Source organism: Prosopis cineraria, unplaced genomic scaffold, assembly GCF_029017545.1.
Source record: "Prosopis cineraria cultivar Desert tree isolate PC_DT_omini unplaced genomic scaffold, ASM2901754v1 PC2, whole genome shotgun sequence".
Classification (NCBI taxonomy): domain Eukaryota; kingdom Viridiplantae; phylum Streptophyta; class Magnoliopsida; order Fabales; family Fabaceae; genus Prosopis; species Prosopis cineraria.
The window spans coordinates 43,971,595-43,987,453 of record NW_026555333.1 but is presented as its reverse complement, the minus strand read 5'-3'; the positions used below and the strand labels follow the sequence as shown (position 1 = coordinate 43,987,453).

Sequence of the window (15,859 nt, the reverse complement as noted above, 5' to 3'; positions counted from 1 at the left end):
ATTAACTTGATCCTGTTTGGGTAACCGGACATTAAACCATATCTTGGATGTGTTGCCAAATTTAATAAATAGTTGAATCTTCCAAATGAATTTTTGCCATATGTAAATTGAAAACCAAACACATACTAGTGAATTCCATAAACGTAAGTCATTTAACTAACAATCAATGCATGTTATTAGCTTGTTGGAACTCAGAAACTCATGTAGTTTATATAATTCCTCTCTTAAAAAAAATATAAGACATGTTTTTATTAGATATGTTAAAAAATATAAGGCATTTTTAATTTCTTAATATGTAATTAATGAGTTTTTTTTTTAAAATATCCTTAATAAATAAATCACTCAACTCCTTTACCTTTAAATGAAATACCTTATTAAATAGGATAAACATGAAAAGATAAAGTTTGGTCCAAAGATAATTAACTAATTTATTGAAGATATACTTTAATTAAAAATATCTTATATTTTTTTAAACAGGAAAGAGCATAAGATTAATTTCATGAGAAGGCTTTAATTAACAAGAAGATGTAATAAACACTAATCAAAAGAATCTCTAAGGGCATTAAATTTTGACAATATAATTGATATTAAATCTCTAAAGTAGAAGGCTAAAAATTTAATTATTTAATATAAAAATAATTATTTTATATTAGTCAATATATAGTTAAGATTTTTTAATTATTAAATTTATTTAAACACTGAATACAAGGCTCCTTTGATATTTTCATTACGAGAGAAAAAGCTGAACGTTCGATCCCCTCTATATGCATATGCATCATCACCTGGGAACAAAAGCTGATAGACTCAGATTAATATCACCGCCACCCTTGTTCGCTGAGCTTGAAGAAGCTTCTCCTGCAGAAAATACGCCACCCAACGTTAAACTCAGATCATCATCATCCTCCATAGCCTTCCCTGCTAAAAGCTCCTCTTTACGATTGCGTACTCTGACTCTCAGATCTTCCAGCGACGTCTTCATTTTCATCAGCTCCTCTCTGTTCATCTTTTCGATATCTGGAAGATTCATCATTCTCTTCTTCAGCTCCTTCCCTCGTTTCTTCTCTTCCTTCAACTGTGCATTCAGATCGCAGCAGTGCTTGTTCAGTTCAGCCAACCTAGCTTCTCGTTCGGCCCTTTCTTCATGATCGATCTTTGGATCTGCAGAACCGGTGACGAGTCTGTTGATTACTGCTTCCGACGAAGGATGGCTGAAGGAGTAGGGTTTACCGCCTGGCGAGAAGATGATGAGAACCATCTCCACGGCGCACAAGGTACAGAGCTCGCTGGCTTTCTTGAAGATTCCGAATCGACGCTTGGAGAAGGTGACGTGCTTGATTCTTGCGTCTTGGATCAGTGTCTTGTTCTTCTTGCTTGGTCTTCTCGCCATTGTTGGTTATTGCAGATGGTGCGGAATAACTGTAGAAATTCAAGTGATGATCAGATCATGAACTGAGTTGATGGTATTGATGATGAAGAGAGAGAGAGAGAGAGTTGTACGTGAATTTATAGCTGCTTCATCAATTAGAGAGTTTGATTCTGACTTTGAAATATGCTTATGTCATCGTCTCATTGGCTCACTTCAGTTTCTTTCCATATTTCACGTTTAAAAATTAAAAGGTATGTTTGGTTGCTAGAAAATTAAATAAGAATGTATAAACATTAAAAAATAAAGATAAAAATAAAATAATTAAAATATGAAGATTAGATAGGTTAATCATATTCATGAAAGAGTAAGAGTAATTTAGTTCTTTCATAATATTAAAAATCATGATTTTTGAGGTTTGTGGAGTATGTAATGATTCTCATTTAATTTATTTGTGGTATGAGCCATGTGTTATTTGATTTTATCATATTTATTATGAGTGAAGGATAATTTAGTTTATTTTTATTTTGATTTTTTCAATCTATTTCATTGATGTCTTACCTAGCAACCAAAGGGGCTTTATACTCCCTCCATCCCAATTGTAAGACATTTTTGAAAGAGATTAATTTGGAATCCTGAAGTATACTCCCTCCGTTTAAAAATATAAGATATTTTTTGAGGAGTTATATGTTAAAAAATGTAAGGCATTTTAGTCTTTCAAGATATAATCATTGTCTTTTTTTAAAAAAAGTGCCTCTATTGATAGTGACTTTATATTTATTATAAGATATTTAATAAAAGTTAATATAAAAAGATAGGGTTAATTTGAAAGTAAGTAACTACTTTATTGAGGGTAAGATTCGGTTACAAATGCCTTATATTTTTGAACATAGAGAGTAAAATATTTTGATAAAAATAAAGTTTCATTAATGATTTTTTTTTTCAATATTACCCTTTCTATTATATTCTTTTTATCCTTTTACTATTCTTTCATAAATAGAGTATATATTAAATAAAGAGCATTTTTAAAATTTTATATTTTTATTTTAAAAAATAAAACCGTAATTGTATTTAATGAATTTTATTAGTATATGTAATTTTATTTAAAAAACTATTTTATAATTTGGAAGTGGGGGAGTATAATTTTTCATGAGGTCAAACATCGCGAGAAATTCTCTTAAGATTCCTCGCATAAATAGTTTCTAAAGAACATTCTAAACATTTATTGTGAAAATGAACGCATGATAACCAATAAGTACAAGATTTGATGAATTTGAGTGTGTACTGATGTCAAAAAAAGAATACCTTTAGTAGGCTACTCTTCAATTAGACTTGTCGATGGCCGAAAATGATATACTGTCACAGGTATAAACTATATTAAAAAAAAAACGTGTTGAGCACTTTATTTTTATTTAAAAATTAAGTATTTTCATCAAGTGTTCATTTAATTTAAAATTTCTTAAGATGTATTCTCTCTATTCCTATATATAAAGTGTTTTTAACCCAAATTTCACATACCAATAAAAATTTATTATTTAGTTGAACTCACATAAAAATACAATAATTTTCTAATTTTACCCCTAATAATAGAATAATTAATATCATAATGGTGATAGAAAAAATATATAATTAATAATTTATTTTATTTTTCAAGAACAAGGTAAAATTATTTAATTATTTAAAAATATTATTGTTATTCTTTATATTTATAAACAAAATAAACTTTTAGAAAATATTTTATATGACGGAGGGAGTAAATGATAATCGAAACGTATGCCACCTCTATGAATGTTAATAGTCACTTAATCGGGCAGATTCTTTCTCTTCTATGTAGACAATGACAAGTAGAGATTGAGCACATCTAGTGGGGAGGGAAATAAATGCGTGAATTTTTTAGTCTCTTTTGCCCTATCCATAAATTGGGGTGTACATGACCTACATCATCCACCAGACGATTTGAGAAAGTTTTTGCTCGATGATACTACATATGTTAGACAGATTTGTATTAAATTTGTGACATTAAATCCTAGTTGGGTCTTTCCTTTTCTGAATGAAAACAATAATAAACGAGACATGAATATGAGTTAAAACTGAATCCAATATATTAAATGTATGTTTTTCATCTTTAATTGATTTGAAAATAAATTCGGTCCAGATTATCTGCATCTTGGAAAGACAATCACGTGATATGTATCTGGTTTCGGTTCTTTGTTGTTTTTGAAACAACAATACCATTGTGATTGTTTCAAGAACACCTCTGAACCATTCAAATTTGATATGAAAAGTCCAAAAACTTTTTATATATTATATTTACTATTTTTTAGTTTAAATTTTTAAATATACAAAGTAAAAATAATAACTTAACTGTTAGTTTTTTTAAAGAAACTATTAAAAAGGAAAATTATATATATATATACATATATATGCACACACTCCCTCCCATCTAAAATATAAGCTGTTTTTCTCAGATAATTTTGGTGAATATAAGCAACTTAGTATTTGTTCCCTATTCTTTTGTTTTATTTATAAATTACTTCCAGCATATTTATCTAAAATTAAAAAAAATCTTAAATTTTATTAACCCTACTTAAAAATTTAGCCTATTTTTAATTTTATCCATATTAAATATAAATAATTTAAAAAATAAAAATTCCAACATTTAATAACCTTCACAGTATTTAATATAGGTAAAGGGTGAAGATGAACACAATTAATAATCCTTAAGATGCTCTATAAATAGAACTAAAATAAATATTCTCTCACTTTATCTTATAAATAAGACAAGCAGAGTATATATGTTCATAACAATAAGTATTTTATTGACATGCAGATTATTGTTGATAAAGCTACTTATATTTTGGATTAGAGGGAGAATAAAATACAAACTTTACTAAATTTACCCCTTGTTTAATTTTATTGAAGTATGTGCATTATGACAATATTGTTAACTGAATTAAATAAATTAGTTAGATTGTTGAGTGAAATGAGTGTAAAATAGAAAAAGTACGATGTATTAACTTTTTTTGAATTTTTTTAAAATATTTATAATATGCAACAATTTTTTCTCTTTATTTATAAAGATTAAAGACCAATAATTAAATAGAAGAAGTATTATTTACAAATTATTTTCACCATGGTGCATTTATGTGATCACTCAAGCCATGGCTTTGTAGGACATATGATTAGTTCTTACGAATTAAATCAAATTTATTTCAGGAATGAAGAAGCCTTAGCCTAGTGAACTTATCTTCCATATTGTGGGAACGATATCAAAATACTTTTAAATGGAAATAGTCTTCACCAAATGTTTGTAGATAATATAGTTCTAAACATCACACTTTTAGGAGAACTTTAGAGTGTCTCAAATCTCAATCTTATATCTATCTATTGGTAACTAATTAATTTTCCACATACAGCATTTATAGATGGAGCATATATTCGGAGTTTAATATTGTAGAAGCTGTGAAGTTGGCTATGGAGGAAAATGGGATTTGATCATGCAAAACCATTATTTGTTGTGTCGAAACCGAACATGTGGAAATCAAGATTGGTGACATATATGAGAGATGGGTTCGTCTCATAAAGTGTTTTTCTTTTTGCCTTCAAATTGTTTCCAAATTAATTGTATGTGGATTTCTGACAAGAAGATCAATATGGTGATGATTAATTTTCTTGTCACCAAATCGGTTATCGATCCAAATGATTTTGGATTTTAGCCGGGAAAAGAGCAATAACTCCCTATATGTATGTGTCTGATAATACAAACTACCAAAAATTGATGAAAATTTCAAGTGCTTGGTCGCTAGATTTATGGACGCAGATAATTGTAAGATGAGCCCATTTAATTTTTGGTGCTACAGTACAGGACTTTAAATCAGTAGTTTAATTCAATTATCAATAAATTTTATAATAATTAATTTTTTTTTTGTATGTGATCTAGTTGTAATTTTCCCCTTAAAGAACTCCATGCATGTAGTTGCATAAATTGAGCTGTATAAATTAAGCTTTTTCTTATAGTAGTGTGGTGGAGGTTGAGTACTTGTTTTTGTGTATGTATAGCAACTTAATTGAAAATGTCTATAATTTATTCTCATTATTTAAATGAAATAATAATATCTACTATGCAATGCTTACTCTTTATACTCACAAAAAAAAAATGAAAGCTTTTAATCAATTTTTTGAATTTAGCTTTTACTTGAGAAGAATTCTATGCATTTATGGTCAAATACTAACCGTTATGTATGTATAGCAATTTAGTTAAAATTACCTTCAATATTCTCCAGAGATAATATCTATTATCAGGGCTCTTTGCACTCAAATAAAAAAAGTTTTTAAACCATTTCATGAATTCTGGTTTAATTTTACTTGAGAAGAATCGTATCTATTTATTATTACAAGTTATTTTTAATTAATTCACACAAACTTGTATAATTAGTTGATGCTCCTAAAATATTTCGATCTTTCTATATATACCATTTATGAGTCGGTCACCTTATTATGTCACGATGGCACTAAGCATTTATATTCTCTCTTAAGCGTTACAAGTTTGACCCTCTGAATAATCCATTATGTGTGTGAGTTCCTTTTGCTTAATTTCATTGGACTCTCTTGATGAAAAATAAACCAAATTAATGGGAATCAAGTAATGTTTTTATTTATCATGTACATGTTTAAAATAAGCACATTAATTTATACTTGTGCAACAGAAAGCAAAAAGGGGCAGGGACCTCATCAAAAAATAAATAAATAAAGAGGCTGGTATGGAACCTGGTCAAGTGTCAACTACACGTGGCGGAATCTCTTTGGAGGATTGTTGATAATCCACTGACGCCCCACCTTGAGACGCTATGAACTCCACAACACTGGAACAAAGCTCTTCTAATCCAACCCGCGCGGTGGTATCCACCACCATCTTCGGCACATCACTAACATCGTACTCCGTGCACCCACCGTACCCTTCCAGAAGCTTCTCCAAGTCCCGCCACGTGACCGGCTTGTGGGAACCCCCGGTGCGCCGTTCCAGCCTGCGGCGCCACTCAGCTTGGTCGCTCGGCTTGCACTCCACGACGACGACCCACGCGCCGGCAGACTGAGCGATGCTGAGGAGGCTATCGAGGTGGGCGCGGCGCGAGAGGGGCGAGTCGACGACGACGGTGAGGCCAAGGCGGAGCTGAGTGGAGGCGATCTGCCAGATGGCGTTGTAGGAGAGGTCGTTGAGGAGGGAGGAGGGAGTGGGTGTGGGGAGGTGTTGGAGGGGTACGGTGGAATCGCGGATGTCGTCTTTGTCGATGAGAGGAACACGAAGGGAAGAAGCTATGGAATGAGCCAAAGTGCTTTTTCCTGTGCCTGGATGGCCTTTCATTGCTATAATCATCGGAGCTCCGTCAAATTTCTTCTGTGATTTCGCCATCGATCCCAACACAAGGTATTGGAATTTTGCAGTGACGAATTTGTCCTTGTCTGAAGCTTGAGAATTGTCTGGATGATATTCTCTGTACCTTCATCAAGAAGAGAAGAAACACCAAGTGAAACGCAGACAAGATCGAATACAACAAAAAGAACGCAAAAACCCAAGCAATAACGCGACGGATTTGGAGATATAGATATGGAGATGACGACGACAACGATAATATGATTTGAACAGAACATGCCATCTGGCATTTGCCATACGGGGTATCCATATGTATGCAATAAATGAGATATCGGCGCAAACAGTAAATTGCGCCACTGGTACATGCACTGCTGAACCTAAGAATATTTTTGTCCACCTCAATATAAAATATTTGATATATTTTAATATTATTTATATTTAAATTTATTAATTAAGAGGAGACTGAAATGTAAATTTAAAATCTCTTCATTTACATAAAAATAAAATTAAAAACTTATTTTATTTTTTAAATAATGTTATTAAGTTAACTTCATCTTTTTGTCATACTTATAAAGTAGTTTGACTTTAAAGATGTTTTATAATAAGAATAAGAAGAAATATTATACTCCATTCATCCAGTTCAAAATGTAGACATATTTTAGCAATAATCTTCATACTAATAAAATTATTTATTTTTATAAAAATATATTATTTTTTAATCTCTAGTTTCAATTTATAATGAATGAAAAAAAAAGTCATAAATTTAACAACATCTTAATAGATTAATAAATATAAGAGATAAAATGAAAGAAATTTTTTTACAAGGCTTATATATTTTAGATTAAAATAAATTAAAAAATATTTTTATTTCAATCAGGAGGTGAGGAGGAGGAGTATCCATTTCTTTATTCATTTTATCTCACCAATCAAACTATCGAAAACGCAATTATATATTCATATTGCATTACAGTTTACAGACCACCGAGCATGACTTTTTCGTACTAGAACGGAAACCTGTTTTAGTACAATGAGCTTTCACGTCGGAATTAGTTAAAAAAAGTGAACACAATGTATTTTTACAAGGGAGAATTTTAATTAAGGATCATACATAATTTTTTATAGCTCTTAAAGATTTTAAAACGTTAGTTCAGTTTTTTAAAATTAAATTAAAAATAAATTGAATGTGAAAAAAAAATACTCTCAATTTAAATATTAAAAAAACCACCAATCATCGTCGTCAGAGCATCACTATCGATGACCGAAACCTTGTTGGTGACAGCAACCACTCAACCTTTGTTGCCAGAGCCCCAATCGCCATCATTAGTTGAAGAACTATGGAGAATTAAATTCTTCAAAAGTGACCAAGGTGGGTATAAAACCCATGACTCCTTGGCTCACCAAAAAATTTTAGACCACCAAATCATTGAATCCATTCAATCATATAATGCATAAGATTATATATATAATAAGCATTGTTTTCAAACAACTTGATTATTATGTTACTTGTTAATACCTTAACATGATTTATTAATTACTTAACTTTCCTTATTAACCTTATGACTCTCATAACAGAACCATATTACTTGTTAATCGTATAACTATACTTGTTAATATCTTAACAAGATTTATCAATTACTTAACTTTCCTTATTAAATTTGTGACTCCCACAACAAAACTACATCATTTGTTAATTGTGTAACTGTACTCATTACTACCTTAACAGGACTTGTTTACTTGAATTTACTTGTCAAATTCATGACTCCCTCAACTAAATTGCATTATTTATTTATTATGTAACTTTACTTATTAATTATGCAACAATACTTGTGATCTCTTAGCTTGGTTCTACTTCTCGTTTTTAGTTTTCTCTAGGTTTAGAAATATTTTCTTAACAAGATGTTTTGCTTCCTGAATATAGAGATCATTGTAATATCTCCTTTACCTAATCATATTTAACACTTAAATCTAAGGTAATCTTTAAATGAACCCAATTGGATTACCAAATTTATTGTAGAAATGGGATCTCAAGTTTTTATAGATTTAATATAAATTAAAATTATTTATTAAACTTCTAATCATAGTACGATAATGTTTTGAAAGTATGAGATACCTCATAAGAGTGAAAAGATTCAAAATTAGTTAAAAAAATATCAAAGAGTCAAGAAACATGGCAATGCACTATAGCATGTGCACATACGCCGCAGTTGTCTTGCTCTACGCCTCATGCTACGGCATAGGCACCATGTACCATGGCATGTTGCACATTGTAAACAATAATTTTGCGCTTGCACTGTGGCATGTTGCACACTGCAGACAACAATTTCAAGCAACTTTCGATGTGTCCCATTTCTTTATTTGACATCTGAATGAGATGACCTAAGTGTTTATGGAAAGATCTTTTCATAAACTAACTAATGACATAGGTTTTACTTTCAAGCTGAGTCACACAAGGTAGTTAGACACCTAAACACATTTTCAACCATTTACACAATTTTCACCATTCAAGGGTGTCCAATACCTCACACATGTGCCAAAAGCCATTTCTAATACAAAGATCATACTCAATAAATTTAGAACTACCTATAAAACAAACCATATGTACAAATACACCATAATATCAAACTTTCACTTCTCAAACCCTTTAACAACTAAACAAAAAGGGGGAGGTCTTTGTATTACATTTAACCACAAATAATTAAAGTTATGATTGAATTTATATTTCTACACTTGCATTAGTATTTTGACTTTAACAACATTTACAAATCTCATAAACAGCATTCTAGGGACCAAAATACATTTCAAAGACCATAAATAACAATAGTGAAAGTGTATGTCATATGTGTCCTAATTGATAATATTCAAACTATTACACAAAATAAAATGAGGTCAAGTGAGCCTTAGGAGTCATTCCCTTTTCTGCACCAAAAATAGAGCTTGCAAAATATTGAAATAAAGGATTGAGTCTAACTATTCAATAATAAAGATACACCTACCATATATAGTTATATATTAATTGATTTATAAACATAAAAATGAGTTGATTACTCAAAGATATCAAATCACATATGACATAAGTTATAATTTTACAATTTAATTCATCTTCATATTTCTTGTAATGACCTTAAATTTCAAATTGGATAAAATTTATCTCCCAAGGAATATTTTATTCAAATAAGTTTTGTTTAGAAAGTTTGATTTTATTTTATTTTAAATTATAGAAAAATTTTGTGCTCTTTATGATAATTTTTTGTGCCCTTTCTTGCAAATTTTCTCTTGCTTTTTCTTGTAATTTTTTCAAATATTCTTTGATTAGATTTTATAACTTGCGTGAAAGGAAGAAACAGAGCATTCTCGTCTCTTCTCTTCGCCAACCTTGGATTTCTTTTTTCTCATCATTATCAACCCCTTCCTCCTTACCTCTGACTTGTTATTCTCCTCATCGTTGGCATGCCTCTTGTTTCACTGGTTCATCTCTTCTGTTCATCCGTTTTCTATCCCGTGCTGAGCTGAAATTCTACCCTGTTCTTCGTTGTTCCGTGGCTAAAACGGGTGCATTTTTGCGTGCATATATATTCAAGCTTTCTTTTCTTTCCCTTCAACCGTTGGAAGTCTATGTGTGTATGGTAATTTGAGTTGTGCGTTGCTGGTTAAAAATTCTCTGTCTTCTTCTTTCTCGTGCATACACAGGAGACCGAAGTTCTCCTCTTTCCATTCTTCAATTCCGGTCATGTGCTGATCTTAAACTATCATCGCTGCACTCTAGTTTGACGTAAATCATTGATCATCTCTTCTCCCTTTTCGATGATAGCAGCAACATTGAATTATTCCTTCTTTTCTCTAGCTGTTGGGTGTAGCCTCTGTTTTTCACTGTTGTAATATTTTTAGTTAGGTTTAAGAAGAATTTTCGGTTGATGCTGGAAAATGGTTTTAAGTGATATTGAGCTGATATATAATTATAGAATTTAATATTGAAAGTTGTGGAACTTATTTGGATATGTTTAAAAGAAGACATTGATGGAAAGAAAGTTGTTGAATTGCATGTGTGTTTGTCTCATAAATTTGTCAATAATAAATACATGCTCTTAGAGTATTTGTAAATATGTGTGAGGGGAGAATTAGGTGAATTGTGGGTTGTTAAAGCTTCCAAATAAATTATAGAAAAGTGATTATAAAATTCTTTATTTAAATGTTACTAATAATCCTTTATAAATTATACGAGTATCATTGTTAATCATATTTTTGTTCTAATAATTGTCTTATTAATAAAAATGTCTTGATTTTATGGATGATTTAAATTGTTGAAAAGTAATGGGTGAAACATATATATGATTTGTGATGTACATTTTTTTAGTAGTTTAGTTACTAAATTTTATGTTGATTAAAAAAATTTAATGTAATGATTCATGTGTGGAGTAAATAATAATAAATTTGAATAATAGAAAATGATGATTGAATGGTGTTTGATAGAGAAAATCTTGAAAAAATTTGCTCACTCCATACATGCTTGGTTTTATTGAGGAGATTGAGTTTAGAATGCTGGATGCTAACGGTAGTCTCGTTTGGAGCCGGGAAAATAGATTAAGCCCACGGGCTAGCCTGTTCAACCCACAAATTTTAATAGGTTGGGTTAAAAGAATTATCCATTTTTTAAAATGAGCTGAGCTAGCCCAACCTGCAAAACTAATGGGTTAAAACGGGCTGGCCTATAGATTAGCCTATTTTTTTAAAAAAATAATTTATTTTTTCAATCATAATATATCTTTTTTATAAATCTACAACAATGATTATATTTCTCAAATTTATAATTTATGAGTCCCAATCATGTTCTTTACATTTAAAAGATAATGTAAATCTTTCTTACAATTTGCAAATGAAATTTTTATTATAGTTTGTAAATCAATTATTTATTAGTTTTTATAGAAATATTTTGAATGTATATTATTTGTTAATATCATAAGATCTATTGATTGAAATTAATATAAATTTGTTGATAAAAATAATTTAGATTTATATTCAAATTTTTTTAAAAAATAATATGAAAAAAAATTATTATCTATATATATGATATGTTGATTATAATTTTTAAATAATTTTAAAAATAAAATTGCATTTTGTGAGTTGGCTCGTGGGCTCGCTAGCTCATCAATGTACTGGTCGGGTTGGGTTTTTCTAGCCCGTTTATCTTGGCGGGCTGGGCCCCAACCCACTAATGTGCAAACCTGTGTGGGCTAGCTCGCGAGTTGGCTCGCAACCCGTTTGCACAACTCTAGTCCCGTTAGCCTTCGATATGCTATGATACACCTAACTAGTAGGGTACTAATAGGAGGTGTCAGTCCTGTGAGATGGCCAAAGCATGTGGAACAAAGGGATGATTATTCATAAGCATCATACTCACACTTGTTTTCATAGGCTTCATGCTTGCACTTGATTCGTGGCTCCTGCCATGCTTGTTTCATGGCTTTCAGCCACACTTGATTGGTTACTTGCCTTTGTGGATTGTGTGTTCATGCTTGATTGGTTATTTACCCTCGTAGACTGTGTGTCCATACTTGTTATTCGTTATGATAAAGCCCTCCTAAATTTAAGTTAAAATTTATCATTTTTCTAGTAATTCTCTGAAAATACTTTATCAAACTTCACTAATATTGGAAATTTTTATATTTTATGAGCAATAAAAAATTTTATACATATATGTGCTTCTATTAGCATTCTTTGATTTCACAATCATATTATTAAGAAAAATCATTATTTATTCTTCCTTAAGGATATAATTCATTATTTCATTAAGTCATTTGAAGTTAAATTTATTATTTATTATCTTCATACTTTCTTTATTATAATTTTAATTAGAACGGTACTCACTGATAATTTTTTGATCTCAGATATTATAGCTAACCCTACACCTCCAGTAAATTATTGAGGGCCCCTTTTGCTTTTTGAAAAAGAGAAGGCATATTGTGATTATTGTTTTGGTAAAATTATGTATTGTATTTTGTAATTATAGCTTAATACTCCATGTACACCATAGTTAGGTAAAATTATGTATTGTATTTTGTAATCATAGCTTATTTGGTAAATTCTCCATTTTATAACATGACTCACATGCTCATTTAGCCATATGTATCATAATCACATACTAATGTAACCACATAATCATCACATCACATATCACACATTTCTCATTCTAGCATATAGTTAAGGCTTTGAAACCACTTTGAATTCATATAAGATTTCATACAATATCATATGATCTATGACATGCTTACATAATTACAATTTCAATCATGCATGCAATAAACACATTCTAACTTTAAAACTCAATTAACAAATAATTACCGAAAACAAGGTTTCCCTAATTACTTTAAACTTTTGAGAGGTTAAAGGTTTACCCCTCAATATAGGCTTCTAAGCTTGCTTCCCAAGCCAAAATGGGGTTTGGATAATTAATCTATAATTAATCAAGTTCAAACTCAATTAACATTACTACAAATATACTTTCAACTTTCCTTTTCCATTTCTAAAATACCCAATGCCCTTATTTCTCTCATTTAAGCTTACCCATTGGGTTTATTAACTCTCTTTAGCTCACATTATTATTAATGAGTCATTATACCTCTATTAATGGCATTTCAACTCATCCAACTACTTTTATTAATGTCATTTTTGGATATTTATGGCATTCACCAACTAACAACCTTTAAAACCTTTAATATTAGCTTTAAATACTTTAAACAACTCCCATTATTTCTATTTTAGCCAATGGGTTCGAACTCATATCTCATATAGACTAAAAATCATTATCTCAACTAAAACCCTAACTTTAATCCTCATTAAAATGGAAAAGAAAAGAATGAAAGAGGTTTAGGAAACTTGCCTTAGGTGATTAAAAGATCTAAAATATCCCCAAAGGTCCAAATCCTTGAGCCCTAGCAAAGAAAAGATGTGCTCTCATTTTCTCCTTCCTCTTCCTTTTTTGATTTCAATTTGTTCATGAATCACTTATCTAAAAGTTTAGCCATACATCATGGCGCATGCCACAGCTTATGGCACAAGGAGACCCTTCTTCATTATTTGTCATTTATGCGTTGTGTAATGTCTTCCCTAACATTACTAGGCACATAAAACACAAGACATAAGACATGTATGATAACCAAGATATATTAAATCCCTTATAGAAGGTTGTCATAACACTGGAGTTAGAAAAGTTAACAAAATTAGGATCCCAAAAAAACCTTTTTTAAAAAGTTGTTTGAGTCCAAACTATAGCTTGAAATGAGTTATCAAAGATAGTAGAAGTAAGAAAGTTAAATGATATCTCAAGCGAGAACTAAAATAAACATGCTTTAATACCTTAAAAGTGCTCCATCCGCTGCAGCAGATGGCATATAGAACCCAAGGTTCTTATTATGCAATGCACTGTGGTGCACATGCCCTACATCACAACACGTCACTGCAGTCATGATAGCAAACAACTATCATGATAGCACTCTAGGTCTAACTTTTAAAATACACCATTTTGTCATTTGACATTCGATTTAAGTGATTCAAGTGTCTGTATGTAGCTCTTTGAGCCATCTAGCTATTAGCACTAGTCTCATACCTAAATACTCAACCATTTAAAAGTTAGACACCTGAATTGAGATTGATTCATTTTTCTTTCAAAACAACAAGGGTGTCTAAACCCACAAAACTAGTGCCAATTGTAACATCCTAAAAATTATTCCCTTGATTAATTAAGATAATTAAGGGTAGATATGTAAATTTTAATATAAATTAGTTTGAGAATAGTTTGAGATGGCTATTAGGTTTATCTTTAGTCTTGAGATTGGATTCACAAGTGAAATGGGTCACCAAGCTTAAATTGTAAAAAAATTAAATTTTAGCCCAGTGCATTATGCTGCAGTGTATAAATTTACACTGCAGCATAATTCCTAGAGTTAACTTTTTTAAAAATGCAAAAAAAGGGTCAAAAATAGGGGAGAAGTTCAAAAACAAAGGGGGATGATGAAGAGAGTTGTTCTCTACTAGGACATCAACTCTTAGGCATTTTGGAGGTGATTGTAGCTTGATTTCACCTAGGTATGTCTTCCTTGTCTTTTCTTCTTCTTTTTACCCATTTTAGAAGTGAGATTTGAGGTTAGGAGGTGATGATTTTTGAACCTAGATCTATAGGTCTAAATCTATTAGTCTAAATGGGACTAATAGGAATTTTTTAAGTTATCTAAGCCTAGGAATAGTGGTTTTATGCATTCATGAGAGTGGGCTCTCAATTATGGATGAAAGTATGCCATAAAGTGCCATAAATAATAGTAGTTGAGGTAAGTTGCTGCCATGGATGTTAATTAAATATTTTGTTAGTATTAGTTAGAGGTAATAGAAGTTAATAAACCTAATATAGTAATTAAACTCAATAGTTGAGAGCTCTGGGTTATTAAAGTGTTGAAATTTAAGAGTTGAAGTGAGTAAATTGTGACATTGATGATGATTTTGGGTTGTTTGATGATATATTAGTAATTGTTTAAGTTGTTGAGAGCTAAATGAAGTTAATGGGAATTAAGGAACTCATTGGATGTGAGGTTAATTTTACAGTTGAGAAATTTAGTTATTAAAGTATGAAATTAGATGTTGGAAGTGGTAATTTTAATGGTTAATAGTGATAGTTGTTAATGTAAATGTAGCTAACCTCACGAAGCACCGGTAGGCTTGAATTTAGCTCGACAAGTTGTAATTGAAGGGTAACCTTTGACCTTTTAAAGGTTTAAGGTAACTAAGAAAAACTCAGTTTATACAGTTAAATATTAATGGATTTTTATTGAAATTGATGATTTGATACATGTTTGGTATTTTCTTGATGCAAAATTGGCATATTTAAGAATGTGATATTGTTGAAGTGTTGTGTTCACTTACATATGAATAATGATAATGATTGAGATTATGTGAGTATGTACTATTTGTTATATGGTATTTAGTATGTGGAGTGGATTATGAGAGTATGGATATATGAATCCATGTTATGTGATTAATGATTTAGATGCATGAATATGTGGTATACGTGCATAGCATGATCATTGACGGGAGTTCGCCCAGGGAGAAGAGTAGATTGGTAAATCCACGTGGTATTAGCA

General features: G+C 30.6%; 1 protein-coding gene across 4 annotated transcripts; it reads right to left on the bottom strand.

Moving 5' to 3' along the window:
- Positions 1 to 728: 728 nt before the first annotated feature.
- Positions 729 to 7,026, bottom strand: LOC129303983 (agamous-like MADS-box protein AGL29). Of its 4 annotated transcripts, none has more exons than XM_054943591.1 (3): positions 6,131 to 7,026; positions 2,669 to 2,719; positions 729 to 1,416 (listed from the first exon to the last, which is right to left on the bottom strand). In XM_054943591.1, exon 3 carries the CDS (start codon positions 1,385 to 1,387, stop codon positions 779 to 781), a length of 609 nt encoding a protein of 202 aa, XP_054799566.1. In that variant the 5' UTR covers positions 1,388 to 1,416; positions 2,669 to 2,719; positions 6,131 to 7,026; the 3' UTR covers positions 729 to 778. The 4 variants fall into 4 exon arrangements, 3 of the variants coding, with proteins under 3 accessions (XP_054799566.1, XP_054799567.1, XP_054799565.1); XM_054943592.1 differs by lacking the exon at positions 2,669 to 2,719 and having other exon boundaries at positions 729 to 1,158; positions 1,228 to 1,416; positions 6,131 to 7,025; XR_008591569.1 differs by having other exon boundaries at positions 767 to 1,416; positions 6,131 to 7,018.
- Positions 7,027 to 15,859: the final 8,833 nt, after the last annotated feature.